This window comes from Cannabis sativa, chromosome 7 (assembly GCF_029168945.1).
Source record: "Cannabis sativa cultivar Pink pepper isolate KNU-18-1 chromosome 7, ASM2916894v1, whole genome shotgun sequence".
In the NCBI taxonomy this organism is placed as follows: Eukaryota; Viridiplantae; Streptophyta; class Magnoliopsida; order Rosales; family Cannabaceae; genus Cannabis; species Cannabis sativa.
Window position 1 is genome coordinate 16,990,741 of NC_083607.1, and position 22,874 is coordinate 17,013,614.

General features: G+C 32.1%; 3 protein-coding genes across 6 annotated transcripts; 1 reads left to right on the plus strand and 2 right to left on the minus strand.

The window, feature by feature from the left end:
• Nucleotides 1-185: 185 nt before the first annotated feature.
• LOC115697702 (suppressor protein SRP40) lies at nt 186-4,220 on the minus strand. Of its 4 annotated transcripts, none has more exons than XM_061101879.1 (7): nt 3,725-4,220; nt 3,215-3,620; nt 2,610-3,136; nt 2,126-2,320; nt 1,883-2,016; nt 897-1,007; nt 186-710 (listed from the first exon to the last, which is right to left on the minus strand). In XM_061101879.1, the coding sequence occupies exons 1-7, from the start codon at nt 3,887-3,889 to the stop codon at nt 650-652; spliced, it is 1,599 nt and encodes a 532-aa protein (XP_060957862.1). In that variant the 5' UTR covers nt 3,890-4,220; the 3' UTR covers nt 186-649. The 4 variants fall into 4 exon arrangements, with proteins under 4 accessions (XP_060957862.1, XP_030480658.1, XP_030480657.1 ...); XM_030624798.2 differs by having other exon boundaries at nt 1,883-2,037; XM_030624797.2 differs by having other exon boundaries at nt 2,610-3,620.
• Nucleotides 4,221-18,306: 14,086 nt separating this feature from the next.
• Nucleotides 18,307-18,729, minus strand: LOC115696656 (uncharacterized). The gene has a single exon (XM_030623546.1). It carries the CDS (start codon nt 18,727-18,729, stop codon nt 18,307-18,309), a length of 423 nt encoding a protein of 140 aa, XP_030479406.1.
• Nucleotides 18,730-20,054: 1,325 nt separating this feature from the next.
• LOC115696654 (14-3-3-like protein B) lies at nt 20,055-20,644 on the plus strand. The gene is made up of 2 exons (XM_030623545.2): nt 20,055-20,213; nt 20,462-20,644. The coding sequence occupies exons 1-2, from the start codon at nt 20,055-20,057 to the stop codon at nt 20,642-20,644; spliced, it is 342 nt and encodes a 113-aa protein (XP_030479405.2).
• Nucleotides 20,645-22,874: the final 2,230 nt, after the last annotated feature.

Below are 22,874 nucleotides of genomic sequence, written 5' to 3' on the forward strand. Positions count from 1 at the left end.
CAAGATATCTACATATTGAGGGCGTTATTAGTTTGTTAGCAAACAAGTTGAGCATGGTGCAGGCTCTTAGTTGGGAATGAGGCTATTGTATTTCGATTTTCAGAGACAATTATACAAAAAGAAAAATCCTTCTTTCTGCTAAAGGAATAGGATCCCAGTGAAAACGTGGAAACAATACACAAGAGTCGAGGGGAAAAAAACCAAATTGCTTTTCCATACACTTAAAATATTGGCTCAGCTGTTTCCACTTTCAACTTTCAACTTAGGACGGTCAACACCTTTCTATTAAGGGGAGTCTTCCTCCTCAATTTACAAAATGCCAAGTGTTTAGCAATGCTTTGCCACAGAAGGTTCTTTTTCAATGGAAAATACTGGCCTGGCTATCTTAAGTGATACAAAATAGAACTATTTTTGGGGAGGCTCATCATATTCACAACATCTTCGTCGTCATAACTTGAAAAAGCTCTCTCTCAATCAACTTTCCAGTAGTTCAGTCCATTTCTACCAACATAAATCAAGGCAGGATCAAAAGAATTGAAGAAAACACTAGAAGAAACGGACTGAACTTCTAGAGCATCATATACAAAGAAGAGATGTTTGTCATTTCTAAATTATGCCTTGGTCATTGGAAAGGCAAATCCTGCCCATCTTAGTTTTCTGCAGGTAATGAATTGGATCTGCATATATCACCTCGGCAAAGTGGACACACCCTGGCATACCACACACAAATCAGCACAAAAGGAACTCGAAAAGCCTATTAACTTGCTTTTTCTTTTCAGAATGATCTTCACAATGCATGATTCTATTAATTAATGAAATAGTGATTGGTTTTCGTCAATGAATTGCTCAGACTGTCAAATTACGAAGTTTTAACAAAAGTTTTTAAATTTATTCACCTGTGAATCTCCTTTAACCATTTGTCAACACATGTTTTATGGAAATCATGTTGACAAGGCAATATCCTCATTCTGTCACCTTCCTCGTACTCCACAAGGCATATGTAACATCTGGATAAAAAATTGAAAACCATCTAGAGTACATAAGAGTTTATTGATATAGCATATTGTTTTAAATGTGAAAATAAACCTCCATAACAATGTCCCACAACGTCTCAGGGGGTTAAAAGAGAAAACTATGTAATTTCGTGACAATAGCACATCATACACACCCAATGGACAATGCATCTTCTAAGCCATTAGTGCCTTTTAATCAGAGAGTGCATATCAAACAACAAAACACTTAGTAAACATGGTGTCAAATATACCACTAGATATAATCCATTTCAACAGACAGCCAGACTCTATAATCAGATTCCCAGTTCCTCAAGTTGCTAAAAACCCAGAGCTACAGCATTAACTTTTAACTTATTGTAGGGATATTGTGGGAACTCTAGTTTACAAAAAATTTAAAAATTTCCATTATCATCCCAAAAACTATTTACAGGTCCAAGAGTACAAGCACCACGCATTAATTATGCACCATAAAGAAGAAAAAGGCCAGGATCCAACGATAAATTAGCCAAGGATCCTATTTTGGTCATTCAATGATCTTCCTGCTAAGCCATGCAGTCATTAAGAGGTAGAAAATTCTAGCAAACTGCTAGGCAGAACTCATTTGAGCAAACTACTTGAGCTAACCTCTTCGATCTAGCAACTGATACTAGTGTTTAAATAAACTAATCAAGTAAAGATATTGGTGAATAACAGCCAAATCCTTTACATATACTTCCTACAGGTCCTAATATCACACATGAAAATAGCAAAATAGCACAAGGTAAGTTAATATACAACTATTATTTGTATACGGTATACCCAAACAAAGATACAACTAAATTACTTTTACTGGAAAATAGATGCAAAAGCATATAAACATGGATACTTACTGAGCAACTTCCTCACTTTGGTGTTTGTGCAACTTGGTATACAACTTCACAGGCAAAGATTCGACAACTTCATTAGGTGCGGGAACAGATCCAATTGAAGATACAGAAGGTCGGGAGGATAAAACCACAGATTGCTGGTGAATTTCATCCAGAACCTAATTAAATTAAGTTCAAAATATTTAACTCATATTAAAAGTATTCAAGAGCATACTGTTACAAAAGTTTACAAAATAAAAGCATTACCTCAAACAATGCCTCAGCCAACATGACAATTCTGGATATGCTAGCCCTGGCACTTGTGTCATCATTTAGATGTTCATCCCGGTTGGTAGACCGACATGTACAACGCCCAGTTCTATGTTGACCAGACATGATACATGACCTCTCATGTCTAGAAAGGTTTTCAAAACGACTCCCCAATCGCTGAAGAGCACGGACCTACAACATTTTTCAAATGTCATTTTTTGCAGGAAGCATAGACTTGACTTTTTTTAAAGAATATTTTAGTCGAACACAGCAAGTATCATATTACAACCAGCTAAAGAGTAACAAATATTGTGCACACAAACAAAATTGCTCTAGGGAAGAGTTAGGAAGCATGGTCTCTAGAATTTTTTATAACATAAACAAAGAAAGTCTCTAGGCGATGTTTGATACTACCCTTGCCCATTGCTCATTAGAACTTACACCAACTGCTAAACTTTAAATAATGTGCATATATACAGACCTGTGATCGTATTCTTCTCCTCCTTTCAAGGAAATTTGATCTATGCTCCAAAAGATCACGATACCTGGCTTCTCTTGCCCGAGATGTTTCCACCTCATAATCTTGGATGCTGAACAATGAGCTTGACAGATTGGATGAAGAATAACCAGAGGCATTTGGGGAGACTGCAGAAGTACTTTCAGATGCCAATGTCCTATTTTGATCCCCCCAAGCCCGCATCCCACTACCAGAATTGGTATCTCTATCTTCTCCTACTTGTTGTACAGGACAAAAGGATATGTCAGATAATGATGATCGACGAAGAACTCTATCACGAAGTCTTCCGACACTTAGAGTTCTGCTGAACCGAACATTTCTCTCGATAGGTTCTCGAGCTACAGCATGTCTATCAGACAGTCTTATTCCAGCACTATCCATTTCAGAATGATTTCTAGGCGAGCACAAGTTTAAATCAGCCCCCACTATTGAACCGCTACTGCTAGTATTCATGGCATTATCTTCGGTAAAAGAAGTTGTTCGGTCATCTCCTAGGTTTTCAGAAAAACCAGGTTGAGTATTCAAATGTAAACTACTTGAAGTGTCTTGACAACAAAGTGTTGGCGTACCTTGCTGATTTTGATCAGTATCAACAACAACAACATTGGGAGAACCCCTAGGTAGATGAGCGTCCTCTTCATTGTTCATCAATCCAAGACTTGTGGAAGATACAGGATAAGACCTGGATGATCCTAAACTGTTGGCCCTGCTCAGCCTGAAGCTCATATTTCCAGGAATGAAACTAAAACGAGAAAGAAAACGACTTGATAGGTTTTGGGTAATAGAAGATGCTGGAGCGGAGCTACTACCGTTTGTAGAAGCAGAAGTATTAGCATTTGAAGATATACATGGTATTTCACCAGACCGCCCAACCTTAACCTTTCTGTAACACTCAATTTTGGATTGATTTGACTCTATCCCACTCCCACTAAGGTTGTTCGTGGAACCATTTTCTTTGTTCTGATGATCACAAACCTGAACCAGGAGCCACACATTATTATCTTGGTTCATTTCATAAAACGAAAGTTCGAATTTAGGTCAAAGTACAATTTAAAAAAGAAAGAAAATGGAGAGTAGACCTGATCGTCATTGTCGCTGTCGTGAGATCGCGACGTGGTACCGAGGCAGGAGGAGTGTAATACTCTGTGCGCTTTAGATCGAACCCTTCGAGCACCGGAGGAAGACGACGACGAAGAGGAAGAAGAAGAAGCAGACGCAGAAGCTTTGCTACCGACGGTTCCCATCTGAAATCAAATTTGTGGTGCCTCAGATTACATTACGAAGGCACACATTTTGGATCTATGAGGAGGATCAATGGGTGAATTTCGATATGCAATCGAGGAGAAAAGAAAGTAGCGAGTCAAGTAGAGAGAGAGAGAGAGAGAGAGAGAGAGAGAGTGGATGGAGAGACAAGAAAGGATGGAATGGCGTTTTCTCAGCCTGTATTTCTGGGACTTCAAAATCACTTCACTCCCTCCCTCCCTCTCCCTCCTCTACAGTCTACATCACTCATTTTGGGCTTCTCTTCCAGAACGCAAGCCCAATCCTTTGACTTTTAAGAGTTTAACATAAATAAATAAGGGCTATTTTAAAAAAGATGGCATTATGTAACAAATCAAATTAAAAATTTGGTTTTTTTCTAAAAAAAAATTATATAAAACATTAAAAAGAAATTTAAATTTAAGATTCATAAAAAATAAAAATTTAATTAAATTACCATAAAAAATATTAAAATTCCCTTCGTATTTATTTTTTTAAAAAAATAAAACAAATAAAACTATAGTGATCGCTGGAGTTGTCACTCGTGCCGAAAAAGTCACCGGAGTTTGCTGCCCACCGAAAAATTCATCGGAGTAGCTGCCGATGCCGGAAAAGTCGCTAGAGTTGCTGTCAGTGCCGAAAAAGTCGTCAGAATTAGCATTGTTGCTGGAAAAATCACAGGAAAAATTACCAAGAAACTAGTTTCTTGATAAAGAAACCCCAGTTTCTTGGTGATTTTTCCGGTAATTTTACCGGTGACAATGCCAATTCCCACTACTATTCTGGAGTTTGATGTCGGTACCGGAAAATTCGCCGGAGTAGTTGCCAGTGTTAGAAAAATCGCCGGAGTTATTGCCAACATAAAAAAAGTCGTCGTTCATCCAATCCAATCTGCACTATTTTGCTCATAGTGCGGATTTCATTTTTTGGATCCAATCCAATCCGCACAATAGCTCAAATCCAATCCAATCCAATCCGCAAAAGTGCGGATTGGATTGGTTACTTTTTAATCTTAAATTATTTAATAATTATGTAAAAAAAATAATTTTTTTTCACATAACTAGCAACAAAATAAAATAAATTATAGTTATTTTATGTCTCCAACAATACATTAAAATAAATAAAATAGCTAATAACAATTTCAAAGGAAAAAAATTGTATGTATAAATTGTTAGAAATTATTTTACCAGGATCTTAGATCTACTCACAAGTATGTTGATTAACACCCTAAATATGAACTTTCTAAAACGATGAAATAAACACATATAAAGTTTAGTAAACCTTACATTGGGTGCAGCGGAATAATATGACTCCTTCCGTTCAGATATCTAGCCCTTGATTCCTTTCTGTAGCAGAGCATTATCAATATCTGAACCTGGATCTCTTTCTCTCCTTCTTTAGTGCTGAAACTCCTTCTTGCTGAAAGTCTTTCTTCACGATCTTCCTCACTATGATTGAGGTATCACTTGCTGTGTGTTGGCACTACTCTAACACTAAGTAATTTCAAAATTGAAGAGGGAAGAAAGAGAAGAAGGTGGCGGCTAGGTATAGAGAGAGAAGGCTCAGGTTTTTCTCTAAAGAAAAAAGTAGAAAGTTAAGTGTAAATTTCCTGAAGCCTTCACTATCTATTTATAGCATTCTACTAGGGTTAGGTTTGAATTATTTGGCATTAAAATAATGAAAATATCAGAAGATAAATCCTATAAAAGTGGCCGACCCTATACAATATGGATTTGGGCCTCACTTTTTGCAATTTTGCAGTTTTATCATTTCTGCATCTGATTTTCTCAAAAAACGCCAATTTTCAAATTCAACCATTTAAATGCCAATTCTAACTATTTAATAACTATAAATAATTATTAAATAATATTGTCATTTATCATATTTATTAATTGAACCATACAAAGTATCATAATTAACAAATATGCCCCTAAAACTCTTTCTTTACAATTTCGCCCTTACTTAGTGAAAAATTCACAAATAGACATAGTCTAATTTGAGAATTATAATTGATTAATCAAAACCAATTATATGAGTCTTACAAGCAATATTATCTCAACTAGTGGGGGGACCATGGGTCTATATAACCGAGCTTCCAATAAGCAGATCAAGAATTTATAACCTAAATTCACTGACTTATTAATTCTTCGTTGAATCCACGCATAGAACTTAGAATTGCACTCTCAGTATATAGAATGCTCTATATGTTCCACCATATAGACACATCATTAGTTATCCATTGTTATAATCCTAATTTGATCAATGATCCTCTATATGAATGATCTACACTGTAAAGGGATTAGATTACCGTTACACCCTACAATGTATTTTATCCTTAAAACACTTAACCCCGTATAAATGATATTTCAGCTTATGTGAAATGAGTACTCCACCATTTATTTTCGTTTGGTCAAGCTCGAATGAGATCATCCTTTACTTACTATTCGCCAGATAGAAGCTATAGATTCCATGTTTATGTTAGCGCTCCCACTCAATTGCACTACCGTGTTCCCAAATGTACGTATCACCCTGACCCAAAAGTAGGCTTAACTAACAAATCAAAGAACACGAATAACCTCTTGAGATTGAGCCTAATCATAACAGGATTAAGATCATTTGATCTAGGATCAACTAGGCGATATTGACTTGAATAGATATTACGGTAAGTTTAATAAATCTAAGTCAAAGTTCAATATCGATCCCTTCCGATGCATACTCCATGCATCCAACCTGAGCTTTACTTTAACCAATTTTCTGTAAAGAACATAGCATTTCTCCAAATGCAAGTAAACTCTTGTTGTAGATTATCATATCAGTAAAACCCTGTGTCTGATAAATCTAGGAAACTTTATTCACATAGTCATGTTTACTTTCCAATATGTTGACAACACAATAAACAGGATCAAGTATGTGAAAAGGGTTTCAGATGAATTCATACATTATGTACATATAATCATGAACTAAATCATGTGAACCATGCAACATTAAATGTTATTTCTGATCTATATTAATAAGTAAATCTGATTATATTGAAATGAGTTTTATTTAGGGCATAAAACCCAACAAACTCCCACTTGCACTAATATAAAACAAAAATGTGCATTTCAAATAATCTCAACACCTTCATATACAAATCAAGTGTAGTAGTAGTAAACTCCTCGTAATAGGATCTGAAAGGTTGAATTAAACACAACCTTTTCTCCACCATTACTCTTCCTTAATCACAAAATCATTGATAATGTGAAATTCCTCTCTATATGTTTACTCTTTTTGGGATACTGGATTCTATACCTTTGGCAACTACTTTTGGTTAATCAGGAAATAACACTAGTAGTTTAGGCAATTTGGAATGGTGCCAAAGATATATAGAACTTTCCTTAGACTGAATAAGTACCTTTCCTACAACGTTAACATTCAGTACCTTTCCTGCAACGTTAACATTCAGTCCCTTTCTTGTAGACCTAGAGACTTCAGATAGGTTTTTACACTTCTCCAAAATCACTATTCCACCCCCAGAGTAATCACCATCTTATCAGAAAGATTTTCTAGCACAAAGGCAAATCTCAAAATCTAATGTGGTGTAGTCTAAGAGTTTTAAACACACTCTTATTGACTAACATATAGTTCCTCTTCTTAATCTTAAGATTTACTTGATTGTCTTCCAATGTTCTTCTCCTGGATTAATCTGATACCTACTCATTACTCCCACTCAACAGCAGGTGTCTGGTCTAAGGCATACAAAAGCATATCTAAGACCTCTCACTGTTGATTTAAGAAATTCTTTCATGGCTTTATCTTTTCTGGAATAGTTGAGACTTTTCCTTAGATAAATAAAATCTGTCTAAGAAGTTGTGAAGCTTCTATAGATTGCCATTAGAAAGAAAAATGCTTCAGCATCCTACTAAAGTAAGTTGCTTGCATTAGAGTAAGTAATTACCAAGTATACCACAAGCCATAGGTTTAGATAAACTAAAACCTATAATACTAGGAACAGGAAATCTTGTTAAGTCCTTTGAATAGACTTATTAACGAAAATTTCCTTTTTTATGTCCTTGTAATAGAAAACTTTAGGTTATTCCATGTGAATGGATTAAACCATAGTTCTATTGGCTTTTCTTCTTAGTTTCTTATCTTGACAATCCATTACTTGTTTAAACTCACAATGGATTTTAATCACTAGTGTCTTCCAAGTCATAAGAAAGTGAGTTCCTAGAAACTCTCCCACTACGACAAGGTACCGTGAATTATGTCTAAAAAAAACTAAATGGTATTGATCTCTTCGGTTGTGACAAGACAACAGAAGCAGTGGGATCATCATATGTCAAATAAGATGATAGAACACTTTTGGAATCAAGAAATAAATATCTCCTTTATTTACTACTTTATTTTCAGACTTAGTCATTTTCTTAGAAAAGTAGTATTTGTTTAAACAAACACTGTCTTATCTATTGACTATGGGATGGTCCACCCCTAATCACTTAGAATAGCTAACAAACCATGGTTAACAGTTCTAGCTTTTCTTAAGATTTTGATTAGGTCATCTATGAATCTAGTAATGATTTACTTTAAGTATACAACCATTGCATCATTCTAAAATTGTATTACCATAGAAGGATTTAGGCAACAACTAGTAACTAATCATCAATATGCAAATCAAAATTTTCTAGGGAGGTAAGTTTGGATATAATTCAAAAATCAATTTAATGATCTTTGAACTGCATATCTACTAACTATTTCTCCACCCCTATCAGTTCGCAAGATCTTTAACCACTTACCTTAATGGTGTTCCACCATTGCTAGAAATCAGAAATTTTTCAAACATTTCAAATTTCTTTGCATAAGGTATAATCTAGAGTTATCATTTTAAGAATACAATGAAAAACTCATATCCACCCCTGAATGTACATCCATCTGCGAATGAGATGAACAACTTTCAGTGGATATAGGCATATTAACTCTTTGCAGAGATTGATCTTGTCAAAACCACTATGAACAAGATACAAATGCCATAGATAAATAAAAATGTGGTTGTGTATTTTTGATGACTTAGGTTTAGTTACATCAAAGAGTTATTAGAATAGTGCAAGTGGATCCTGGTCACAGAATACTAAACTCATATTCCATACAGTTTGAATCCATTGATACAAGATGGATATTAAACACTTGTGAAAGTGTAACTGTATTGTATTCTGGAAATAGAAATATAAGAAAATTTCTGTTTGGAATCTAAAATTAAAGTCAAAGACTTAAATTTATACCAAATATAATGAGTAATTCTTTCTTGGACCACCACTACTAATTTAAACTCTAAGTCAGATTTGCCCATACAAGTAGGAGATTTTTAAGATTGAGGATTTATATCATTGTGGAATAGAATTTCGGGATTATAATCATGTGTGTCATTTAATTTCTGACATTAAATGATTTATAGACCATTCATCCAATGATATGTTATTGAGCTAATTCGCAATGAATAAGCTAAGAGGAATTAGGATAATTTTGTTTATAAATAAGAATCCAACGATGCTTCGATTAGCGAGAGTCAAAGTAATCTTATTTATACAATCTTCTTGTTTCATATTGTAAAAATACTAGTCTAAGGTGTCATCAATTGATGAACAGCTAGATGTTGCATATACAATATTTATCTTTCTAGATCTAACACTATTATGTATGTCTAATGGTGAAAATCCACTAGGGATTTATCTCATTAGATAAACAAACCAAGTTAGACCAACAATGAAGATTCGAAATTAAACTACAACTTAATAACAGAAAATAACATGGTTCAATATAAATGCATACACAATTCAGAAATTATTAAACATATAGCAAGTAGGAATGACAAGTGAAAATACTAAAACATACAATCCTAAATAATTTCCAAGGTTTTCAACAAACTGATATCAGTGTCCCGTTTAGGCGAGAGTCAAAGCTACCATCCATTGAATAGAGTTGTTAGCTCATCTAAAATGTTAAACATTCTAGCAACCTTTTATTCGATCAAGATTGGAATCCAGCGTTGTCCCGTTTAGGCGAGAGTCAAGGCTATTCTATCTTATGAGCTTCTACCATTGTTTCATAATTTGCAAGTCAAATATGGTCGCCACCATTAGGGTGATCCATACCATATAAAACACTTACAAACTACTTATCTTTCGAGATTAAACGGTGCAAAATTGCTAATGAACGTTCCTCCATTAGGGAGGATTACTCACTAAAACAAACGCGATGTAAAACCAACAATGGAGATCGAATATCTTAATAATAAAGCTCATTATTTAAAATATATTTTCATTATTATTTATAATAAAATATATTCATTAAATATCGAATTTAGAATTAAAATTCTAAATTAGAATTTAATTTAATATTTATAAAATTATACTTAGATGGTGATTGAAATAAATTGAATTATTTCCATCTCAGTAGTAATTTTGAAATATAAATATTAAGAAAATTATTTAAGTTGTATTAATTTAAATTAATTTGCAACTCAAAATAAATTTTCATGAGAATATATTTATTGTATTTTGAAAAAGAAAGTATAAAAACTTTATATTTTCGAAATACTTAAATAATAATTACTTAGAAAAATACTTCAAGCAAAAATATCACCTATCTAGATTTTCCTTTGACTAATTAATTCAATTTATAATAATATACTTTAATTCATTTATTTTAAATTAATCAATAAATGAAAAAATCATTGATTTAAGTTGGTCCAAGAATTAATTAAAATAAATAATTAATTTACAACTTAATCTATTTTTCAAGATAAATTCAAAATCATCTTGCATTATGAAATGTAATTTTGAAAATTGATTAATAAAATAAAGAAAAAATATATATATTTTGAAAATTATTTAAATTTAAGTTGAAAAAATAAATTTCAACTAAAAAATAATTTTCTATTTAATTAAGTGTCATGAAAAATAAATATTTAAGTATCATGATGAAAATCAACTTAGATATTTAATTTTCAATTTAATTAAATGTATTAAATTCAAGAAATAAATAATTAAGTGCAGAGAAGGCTTAATTATTAATCTCTAGTTTAATACTATGAAAAAATATACTTAAAATAAATTGTACCAAAATTAATTATTTAAATAATTAATTTCACAATGTATAATATTTTCCTATTTAATATTAGAAATAATAAGTAGTCTAGAAATAACTATCTAGAAAATATCTTATTTGACTAAGTATCTTTTTCACAAAATTTGAAAAAATATCTAATTTAAGTTGTAAAAATCTAGAACTTAAATATTTTCAAATTTAAATTTAACTAAATATCAAAAATTAAGTTATAACCACTTAATTTGAAAATATTCCATTTTAAGTTAATATTTGAAAAAATATCAACTTAAAAAATATCTAAAGAATCTTAATAACCAATTCCTAAAATTCCTCAACTTAATTTTGAAATTTGAAATTCAAAAGATATTCAGATTTAAGTTGATTAGTTAGAGATAACTAAATATCAACTTAAATAGGAATATTTAATGAAAAATTTAAATTAAGCTTCAGAAAGAATCTAGATGGTTATAATTCTATATTTAATTAAATACAAGAAAATACATATAGTTTAGCTTAGAATAAAAATTCTTTAAACTATGGTTTTCTTAAATTAATTTCAAAATAAATGAAATTATTTATGTTGCTAATCAATTTTATTAGGTTAAACTAATTTAATTAACCTAGTACAGTTATTCAAATCAAGCAAATGGGCCTTCACAATTGGGGTGGTTCATGTGAGGGGGTGCTGGGTTCAGTATGTCGTACCCACTTTTATGGCTCCCAACTCTCACACAAGGTCCAAAAGAGAGGAATTTAATCTTAAAATGAACAACTGTTATTAATTGAATAGGCCCAAAACTAAATGGGCCTAAATAAAATCTATCAAAAAATTATGATATTTTATTTAGCAACAACAACCTATATGCATCTATAACAAAATTAAACATATAGGCTCACACAGGCACACAATTTGGATGGATCCTATCATGTTGCTAGGTCATACACAGATGAAAGAAGTTTGTGAAAATTACATGTTACAAATTATTTACTTGACCAAGGGAGCCATGAGTTAAAATCAGATCATTGGATCTGTCAACAAGTTAACCATGGCTATTTGCAATCAAGCAATAATATGTTTTAAAAACTTACAAACAAGCTAAAACACATACTCCTGCAACAAGGTTAGCTGGATAGTTGGATGTAGGATTTATTTAATTTTAAATAATTAAATTTCGAAAAAATAATTAAATAATAAAAAAAAATATTTATTTTCCGAAAAAAATAATAATATAATAAAATATATATTTTTGAAATTAATAAAATAATATTTAAAATTAAACCTACAATTTTAAAAAATTAGGTTTCAACTAACCTAAATATCATTTCAAAAATTTGCTAACTTCCTTTTAAAATTTAATGTTATTTTATAAATAAAAATTAAAAAAAGATAAATAAATATCTTTTTCAGATTTTATGATTTAATTTAAATAAATAAAATAACTAAATTTAAAAGTTAGCAAAATATCTTACATCTATTTAAAATTACATGATTATAGTTATCTTATTTTAAATTTAAATAAGGTCAAATTATTTAAAAAAAAATATTTAATTTAAAAATTTAATATCTGACCTTAAATTTAAAAATAAGATAAGATATAATTAAATTTAAAAATAAGATAGATAATTAAGCAAAAAAGATAGATAATATTTTCAAATTCAAATTACACTAATATCATGAATTAATTTTAAAAAAATTAATTAATTTAATTATGATATTTAGAATTGAATTAGGAATAGTAAATGTCTAAATACAAAACTACACAAAAAATCGGAAGTTAAATCCATGAAATAGCATGAAAAATCGAAGAAAAACGAAAAAATTGCGAGCTGTACGGACAGGGGCGCGAATGGGAGTGCTTGGGCGAGGAAACACGGCGCAGCAAGGGTGCTGCATGATTTCCGCGCGCGCGTGGTGCAGTGACACCATCCCGAAATTTTTCGAAACTTCAAAAAATCATAACTAATTCAAATTAAATCGAAATTGAGTTCTGTAAAAAAGTAAATTGCTTAATTTTTTCCATACTATCTAATAAAAATAATTCCAGAAACAGATATTCAATTATTTTTTACGAAAATTCACAAACATCAATCAATCATCAAACAACACTCAAAACAACATGATATCATCCAAAACACAAACAAACCGTTTTAAGTCCAAATTTCTTGCAAGCAAATCAATTACCATGGCTCTGAGGCCAGTTATTGGAAATTATTTTACCAGAATCTTAGATCTACTCACAAGTATGTTGATTAACACCCTAAATATGAACTTTCTAAAACGATGAAATAAACACATATAAAGTTTAGTAAACCTTACATTGGGTGCAGCGGAATAATATGACTCCTTCCGTTCAGATATCTAGCCCTTGATTCCTTTCTGTAGCAGAGCATTATCAATATCTGAACCTGGATCTCTTTCTCTCCTTCTTTAGTGCTGAAACTCCTTCTTGCTGAAAGTCTTTCTTCACGATCTTCCTCACTATGATTGAGGTATCACTTGCTGTGTGTGGGCACTACTCTAACACTAAGTAATTTCAAAATTGAAGAGGGAAGAAAGAGAAGAAGGTGGCGGCTAGGTATAGAGAGAGAAGGCTCAGGTTTTTCTCTAAAGAAAAAAGTAGAAAGTTAAGTGTAAATTTCCTGAAGCCTTCACTATCTATTTATAGCATTCCACTAGGGTTAGGTTTGAATTATTTGGCATTAAAATAATGAAAATATCAGAAGATAAATCCTATAAAAGTGGCCGGCCATATAAGATGCCACATCAACTCTCCTAAAACTCTCCTTTATATATATATACTGATTATAACCAGTTTACGTTATTTTGTGCTATTTATTTTTATTCATTATGTTATAGAACTCGTTCTATTTTTATTATATCCGAGACAATTCCCCACTTCTTTTAAAAAAAAAATAATAACCGGTTTTATGAGGTATTATGTGTTATGAAATATTTTATTGTGAAACTAGTTTTATTTTTAATTTATATTTCAGTGTTTTAGGAACTGATTTCTTCTTTGTTTTTAATTGTAATTAGTTTGAGTTATTGCGTGTTACTTGTTTTTATTCATTATGTTATATAACCGGTTCTATTTTAGTTATAACCGGTTTGAGTTATTTCGTGTAATTTGTTTTTATTCATTATAACACTATTATAGAAGCGATTCTATTTTAATTATAACTGGTTTGAGTTATTTTATGTTATTTATATTTAATTATAACCGGTTCTGTACCATAATAGAACTGGTTATATTTTTAGTTATATCTGAGGCATTTTATTCTGGTGACTTTTCCAGTGACTTTGCCAGCGACAGTGACTATTCCGGTGACTTTCTGGCGACTGTGTCTTTTCCGTCAACATTGATTTTTCCAGTGAATTTTTCGGTAAAACTTATTGCTGTTTTACAAATATGGGATTTTCACCTTTTTTTACAAAAATATGACATAAGAAAAACCCATATAAATGTAAAAAAAAATGAAAAAAAAATCCATAACCCTATAGTGTTATTTATTTATACCATCAAATAGTAAACTATATCCTCAATTTTCATATTTATGAAAATTCCCCTAAATTATATGAAATATGGGTTTTAAAAAGTTTGTTACTTAAATGTGGCAGTTTTAAGTTTGGGTAATTTTTATTGTATTTTTTCTATTTTGGGCTTTTATATGAGTTTGGATATGCCATATTTAGGTAAAAGATTATTTCAAATCCCATATTTAAGATAAAAGGAATGAGAATCCGAACCCTAAACGCTATTTTCTCTCTCTCCAATCGGCTCTACTCTCTTACAAATCATACCCATCGAGAGAGAGGGACAAGAATACTCAGAGTAGTGAAAATGAATATAGTGAAGAATGATATTTTGTATTTTGAGCTTAATACTGGAGCTAAAATACCTTCAGCAGGCTTGGGGACTTGGCAGTTGGTAGCCGATGCTTATTGCCACCATTAGGGTTCTTTTAATTTTTTTTGTACTTAATCTTATTTAAATTGATTGATGAATGTAATAAGAATAATATTTTATAAGCTAGTGGTAATTTTGTATAATTTCAGTTCTCTCTCTCTTTATATACTCTTGGTTTTGATGGTTTAGAAATAAAAAATAGTGTGGTGTGACGTAATTGACATATTTTGGGTTTGTATATAAGCAACATATTGTATGGGGTTGAATAATGATAAAAATACATTTGAGAACTTTTGTGTATGAAGAAACTGTTGGAAATATTTTACCAGGATCTAGATTTACTAACAAGTATGCTTCATTAACATCCTAATATGAATTCTAAAATAATGAAATAAACACATAAGGGTTTAAGAAAATCTTACATTGGGTACAGCGGAATATATTGACTCCTTCTGTTTAGATCTCTAACCCTTGATTCCTTTCTGTAGCAGAGCATTATCAAGATCTGAACTTGAATCTCTTTCTCTCCTTCTTGAGCCCGATTCTCCTTCTTGTTGATTGGATTCTTAACAATCTTCCACACTATGATTGAGATATCACTTGATGTGTGTGGGCACTCACTCTATCACTCAAGGCTGAATAATATGAAGAAGAAAAGAGAGAAAGAGGGTGGCGGCTAGGGTATAGGTAGAAGGCTTAGAATTTTTCTTTGAAGAAATGAGATGCATCATCTTTTTCCTAAAGCCATCACTACCTATTTATAGGTAACCACCTAATTTAGGTTAGAATTAATTAGCATTAAAATAATAGAAAAATAAATGGTAAATTACACTAGTGTGGTCAGCCCTAGGATTGGATAATGGGCCCACTTTGCAATTTTGCCATTTTGTCATTTTTCCATCCCATTTTCTCAAAAACGCCAATTTTCCAATTTAACCACTTAAATGCCAATTCTAATTATTTAATAACTAAAAATTAATTATTAAATAATATTGTCATTTAATATATTTATTAATTAGACTTAATAAAGTCTTTCAATTAACAAATAAGACCTAGAATCTCTTTTCTTCACAATTTTGCCATTGCTTAGTGAAAATTCATAAACTAGACATAGTCTAATTTTAGAATTATAATTGATTAATTAAAATCAATTAACTGAGTCTTACAAGAAGTATGGTCTCAACGAGTATGGGGACCATGGGCCTATATAACCGAGCTTCCAATAAGCAGACCAAGAATTTACCAAGTAAATTCACTGACTTATTAATTCCTTGTTGCATCCACGCATAGAACTTGGAATTGCACTCTCAGTCATATAGAACGCTCTATATGTTCCACGATATAGATACGCTATAAATTATCCATTGTTATAATCCCAATAATCAATGATCCTCTATAGATGATCTACATTGCATTGGGATAAAATTACCGTTACACCCTTTCATTGTATTTTATCCTTAAAACACTTGCCACCTATAAATGATATTTTAGTGAATAAATATAGTCACTAAAATGAACGTTCTATCATTTATTTCTATTTAGCAAGCTCGAAGGAAATCATCGTTTCACTTCTAAATACCTATAGAAGCTATAGATTCCATATCTATGTTTAGCGCTCCCACTCAATTGCACTATCATGTTCCCAAAATGTACGTATCACCCTGACCCAAAAGTAGGCTTAACTAACAAATCAAAGAACATGTCTAATACTCTTGAGATCGAACCTAACCATATCAGGATTAAGATCATTTGATCTAGGATCAACTAGGTGATATTGAATTAAATAGATATTACGGTAAATTTAACATATCTAATCAAAGTTCAATATCGGTCCCTTTCGATGTATACTCCATACATCCGATAATGGTAAACTTTCTCAATGCCCTGGAAAGGACATAAAACTTATCCAAGGTGTAAGCATACCTATCGCTGATTATCATGCCAGTCTAAATCCAGTGAACTAATAAATCAGGGAAATAAAATTTCGAACATATAATCAAGATTATATTCCACTGCGCTGACAACACTATAATCATTAATAAATACGTATGTTCTGGACTTAATAGAATTTATACATTAAATATAATCATGAAATAAATCATGTGAACCATGCAACATAAAATGTTATTTCTGATCTTTATTAATTAGTAAATCTGATTATATTGAAATGGATTTTATTTAGGGCACAAAATCCAACAGAAACTTAATTCATTCAATCCAGAATTAAGGACGTTATTTTTAAATTATAGCCTCATTTTGGGTCATCTCTTTAGATGATTCTATAGAGTAAAAATCACTTTATGTTTATGGTTAACTCGTAAGGTAATTTGGAAATTATATATATACTTGATAGGGAAGCTAAATTAAGATACTAATTATTGGTAGTTAACTTTGTGTGTATATAATATTAATTGAGATATCATTTATCTATTTTTTTAGTTTGAGTTTGTCTTATTATTTTTTTATATGGTCGAAAAAGGTTTTAAAGGTTTTGTTATAATTTTGTATGAGTTCATAAGTTTTGTTATGATTTTTCATACAGTCAAAACTGGTTTCACAGGGTTTGAAATTGATTTTTACACTTATATTTTATTTTATATTTTTGTTGTGCATTATATATTGTTTTGATTATATTTGTGAGTATTTTTTTGTGTGTGCTTTTTTTTTTTTTCATTTGGTTGACTAATAAATTGGTTTAAGCTATCTTTACTGTTTATTATTTATGTTTTGTTATGATTTGTTTGTGGCCTCGCGACCGCAGAGAAACTTTGGATAACTCTGTCTTTGTCGCAGAAGTCTGTGAATTCATCACAGTCAAATTGCTTTCTATTGTCTGGGACTATTTTGTGAGGTAACCTATATCGACATACGATGTTCTTTATGACAAAGTCCAAGGCTTTCTTGGCAGTTATAGTCTTAATAGGTTCAGTCTCCATCCACTTTGTGTAATAATCCACTGCCACTATGGCATATTTGACCCCACCTTTTCCCATGGGGAGAGACCCCATGAGATCTATTCCCCACACAATGAAGGGCCACGGGCTAGTCATTAAAGTAATTTCATTGGGCGGGGCTCATGGGATATTTGCAAACCTCTTATATGGATCACACTTAAGGACGTAGTCTATACAGTTTTTCTTCATTGTGGGCCAAAAATACCCTTGTCTTAATATTTTATTTGAGAGGCTTGGGCCTCCAGTGTGGTCTCCACAGAATCCCTCATGGACCTCTTGCATGATCTATCTAGCTTCAGAATCTGACACACACCTTAAATATGGCATGCTGAGCCCCCTTCGATAGAGAACACCGTCGATCATTAAGTATCGGTGAGCTTGGTGCTATATCTTTCTGGACACGATACTTTCTTGAGGCAGTTCTCCTGTTGTTATGTACTTAATGATAGGGTCCATCTAGCTCGACCCTTGTTCATTAGTAGCCACTACTTCTTTGGTCATAATGCTAGGTTCCGTAAGGTGTTCAACAGGTATCACCCCCAGCTTCTCTATCTCGCTATCTAAGGCTAGCTTAGCCAGACAGTTTGCATGGGCATTTCTTTCTCGTGGAATTCGTTCCACTTTGTATTCCTTAAACTCTTGCAGCAATTCCCTAACAACCGATATGTAAGCAGCCATCTTTTCTCCCCAAGTCTGATATTCCCCTAATACCTGGTTGACCACCAGTTGCGAATCACTATACATTTCTACCCTGTTGGCCCCTACAACCTTAGCCAATTTTAATTTTGCTACCAGGGCTTTGTACTCAGCCTCATTGTTAGAAGCCAGAAATGTGAACTGTAGGGCAGACTGGAGTCTTAGCCTGTTAGGAGAGATCATTGCTATTTCGGCCCCCGATCCATTTTCATTTGACGCTCCGTCAACATATACTTTCCATGTAGGTGTCGGGATTTTATGCACTAAATAAAACCCATTTCAATCTAATCTGATTTGTTATCAATAAAAGATTAGAAGTCATTTATGTTTACATGTTATTTTCATGTTTATGGTTTAATATATATACAAAATCTGTTAAGTCCAGAACATATAGTCATTTATAATTACAGTGATGTCAACACAGTGGAATGTGGTTGTGATTATATGCTTCGAAAGACAAAGTCTCTGTTTCATCAGTGCATTGGGTTTACACTGATGTGATAATTAGCGATGAAGTGTACTTACGCTTTGCATAAGTGTTATGTTCTTTCCAGAACATTGGCAAAGTATACTAGTTTCGAATGTATGGAGTATACATTAGACTGGACCGATATTGATCTTGGTTAAGATATTATAATCTTACCGTTGTATCTTTCTAAGTCAATATCACTAGTTGATCTTAGATCAAAATATCTTAATCCTGATATGCTTAGGTTCAATCTCAGGAGTGCTATTCATGTTCTTTGATTTGTTAGTTAAACCTACTTTCTGGTCAGGGTGATACGTACATTTTGGGAACATGGTAGTATGATTGAGTGGGAGCGCTAAACATAGATTTGGAATCTATAGCTTCTATAGGTATTTAGAAGTGAAACGATGATTTCCTTCGAGCTTGGCTTAATAGAGGTAAATGGAAGAGTTGAGAGTGATTTAGTGACATGCAATTTTGTGCATGTCACTATAGAGTTGAGAGTGATTTTTAGTGACATGCAGAATTAGACTCTAATCAATCTTTGTTAATCTCCTACAATGTGGGTCACTAAATATTTGAAGTGTCACTAAAGAGTAAAATCTATTTATTTTTAATTTTTATTAAATGAAAAATACTAACTTATAGAGACGTGCCATGCGGGACTGCAAAAACATATCCCAACATACATGGGGTGTCACTAAAGCTAATTTATAAATTTAAATATTATCTATTTTATTTATTTATATTAAATATAGCCCACATCCCAAGGTGGGCTGACCATAATAATAATTAAATTTTATTTTTTTTCTCTAACAATATAAAATGCTTTTTTTTTTTTTAAAGATAAAATGCTTAATTACATTGAAAGAAACCCTATCATTTAGCAAGAAAATAGAGAGGCACCTGTTCATCTTTCTCCCTCTTCGATCTTCCCTCTTCTTCTTCTCGTTTTGGGCCGCAACTATTCATCTCTCCTCCGGCGAACGACGACTTAGCTCCACAGATTTCTGATGTCTGCGCCAGTATCCTCAAGCTCATGGACTCTAACCTAATTCCCTCAGCCTCTTCCAGTGATTTGAAGGTCTTCTATTTGAAGATGAAGGGCGATTATCACCGTTACCTGGCTGAGTTTAAGGTCGGTGATGAGAGGAAAACCGCCGCTGAGGACACCATAATCTCTTACAAGGCTGCTCAGGTACAATAATTTCTCTTTGATTTTAGGGTTCTTAACTAATTAATTATTTTGAATAGAAATCGAATTGAATCGAATTAAAATTCAACTCATACTTAATGATATCGACAATCCAATTAGAAATTTCACAATTGTGTTTAGATTTTGTGTGAGCTTTTTCTTTTTGCCTTGTTTTATTTGCGTTTACTGATTAGGAAAAGTTGGTTTGTGTTCTAATAATAATAACTCAGTTGTTGTTTTTGTGATCGAAGGATATAGCGATTGCCGATCTTGCATCTACACATCCAATTAGGTTGGGGCTAGCGCTCAATTTCTCAATGTTCTACTATGAGATTCTCAATCAATCTGATAAAGCTTGCACCTTGGCCAAACAGGTGCTTTCTTTCAACTCAAATCATAATTTCACATGTTTGCTTCATTGGGCCACTGCGTAGAATGTTATGTAATTATTTATATAAAATTATTATTATTATATATTTTTTTAAAAAACAAATATGTGGTCAAGTTCAGTGTTTTTAATAATTGTATGCGGCTCGGCTACAACAAGATTCAGACTTGAAGGGATGGGTGCTACGATTCTTTTGGGTCACCCCCACTTTGCCTATCTTAATTTTGCTATAATAATTATTAGCGTGATATGTGCTCAATTGGCTTGTGTAGTTAGTTTGAATCTCATTTGTGGTACTGATTCTTTTTGTGATCACGTTAGAAGCTCGGAGTGAATCTAAAATATTTTTAGGCTTTTTTAGTTCTAATATTGTATTGTAAACACGAGTATATTGTCTGTTTAATGAATTTTGATTTCAGGTTCTAGCCGAGATTGAGGAGGCAAATTTGATAATTTTATTTGTTTTTTGTTGTTGTATTGTTCATACCAATTTCTGGGTTGTAGTCATATTTTTTTTACTGTTATTGTATTTTGTTTATGTATTTTATTTAAATTATACTTGTATTGTTTTAATCACATATTCTATATTATTGTTATTAATTATAATATAATTATTTTTGTGTATTTTTTTTGTTATTAATTTAGATGTATTTATATTACTTACATAAAATCTGAATGTATTTGTTGAATTCACTTTTAGCCAACGACAATGAGTCTATTTTATAAGCGATAAACGATATATAGTAACAGATATATGATAAAGCAATAATAAGACACAGGAATTTTATAGAGGTTCAGCCCCGAGCAGTTCGGTAATAGCCTAATCCTCGTTATTTGTATTGACTTAAGATCAAGGAGAAAGATTCCTTTTCTTATAGCTCTTACAACAGTATCTCTGAATATATAATTCTTATATAATAGTATAGTCTTAGCTCAACTGCTGCCCAGTGAATATGCATCACTATTTATAGGGCTAGGAAGCTTGAGGAGGAAGAGTTTCCACTCTCGTTACAATGCGTATAAACAGAAAGATCGCGGGATCAATGCTGAATACAAGGATCGTGGGATTGAGGCTGACTACACTGATAGTGGGATCGTGTGTATGCCATATCCACGTAAATTGATCCCTGAGTTATAGGGATTGTGCTGATGACTCATGATGCGAAAGCTAAATTCGCTAAGTGTTGGTTGCTCTGCGCGGATCGCTGAATATCTTGCTCTGGATATGCCAGCAAGGCATCTTGCTCAGCCTGTCTTCCCAAGCAGATGTTCCAAGTGGACTCCACGTGTCACCATTCTTGTGATGCCACGTCAGAGTGCAAAAATTGGGATAACAATATTTATATAATTTGTAATTTAAATTGATAATTATGCCTATTTAAATTCTTAATAAATCAAATTAAATATTATTCTTTTTAGAAAAATATTTAATATAGTGGTACTTTTTGTGTGTCAGTATATGTCTAAAAATGTTAATAAAAAAGGAAAAAAGAAAAAGAAAAAAAGGATATAGTGACACTTTATGTGTGTGGCTGTTACCTTTTTAGTCTGACAAAACCTGACTCTATACGCCTATAGTGACACGCAGAAAGTGAATGCAAAAGGTTTCAGTGACACTTGTGAAGTGTCACTAAATATTGTCTTTCCAGTCACCCTCATTAGTGACGCGCGTTGAAGTGTCACTATACAATTTTAGAGTTACTCAATGTGTGTCACTAAAACCCAATTTTCTAGTAGTGGCTCTTGTTTCAGTGATTGTATTTTAGTTCACAGAAATATCATTTACAGGAAGTTAAGTGTTTTAAGGATAAAATACATTGAGGAGTGAAACGGTAAATTTATTCCTACTCGGTGTAAATCATCTATAGAGGATCTTTGATTATTGAGATTATAACGATGGTTAAATGTTGATAGCGTATCTATATGGTGGAACATATAGAGCGTTCTATATGACTGAGAGTGCAAATCCAAGTTCTATGAGTGGATGCAACAAGGAATTAATAAGTTACGGAATTTACTTGGTAAATTCTAGTTCTGCTTATTGGAAGCTCAGTTATATAGGCCAATGGTCTCCATACTAGTTGAGACCATACTGCTTGTAAGACTCAGATAATTGATTTTAATTAATCAATTATAATTCTAAAATTAGACTATGTCTAGTTTATGAATTTTCACTAAGCAAGGGCTCAATTGTGAAGAAAAGAGATTCTAGGTTTTATTTATTAATTGAAAGACTTTATTATGTCTAATTAATAAATATATTAAATGACAATTTT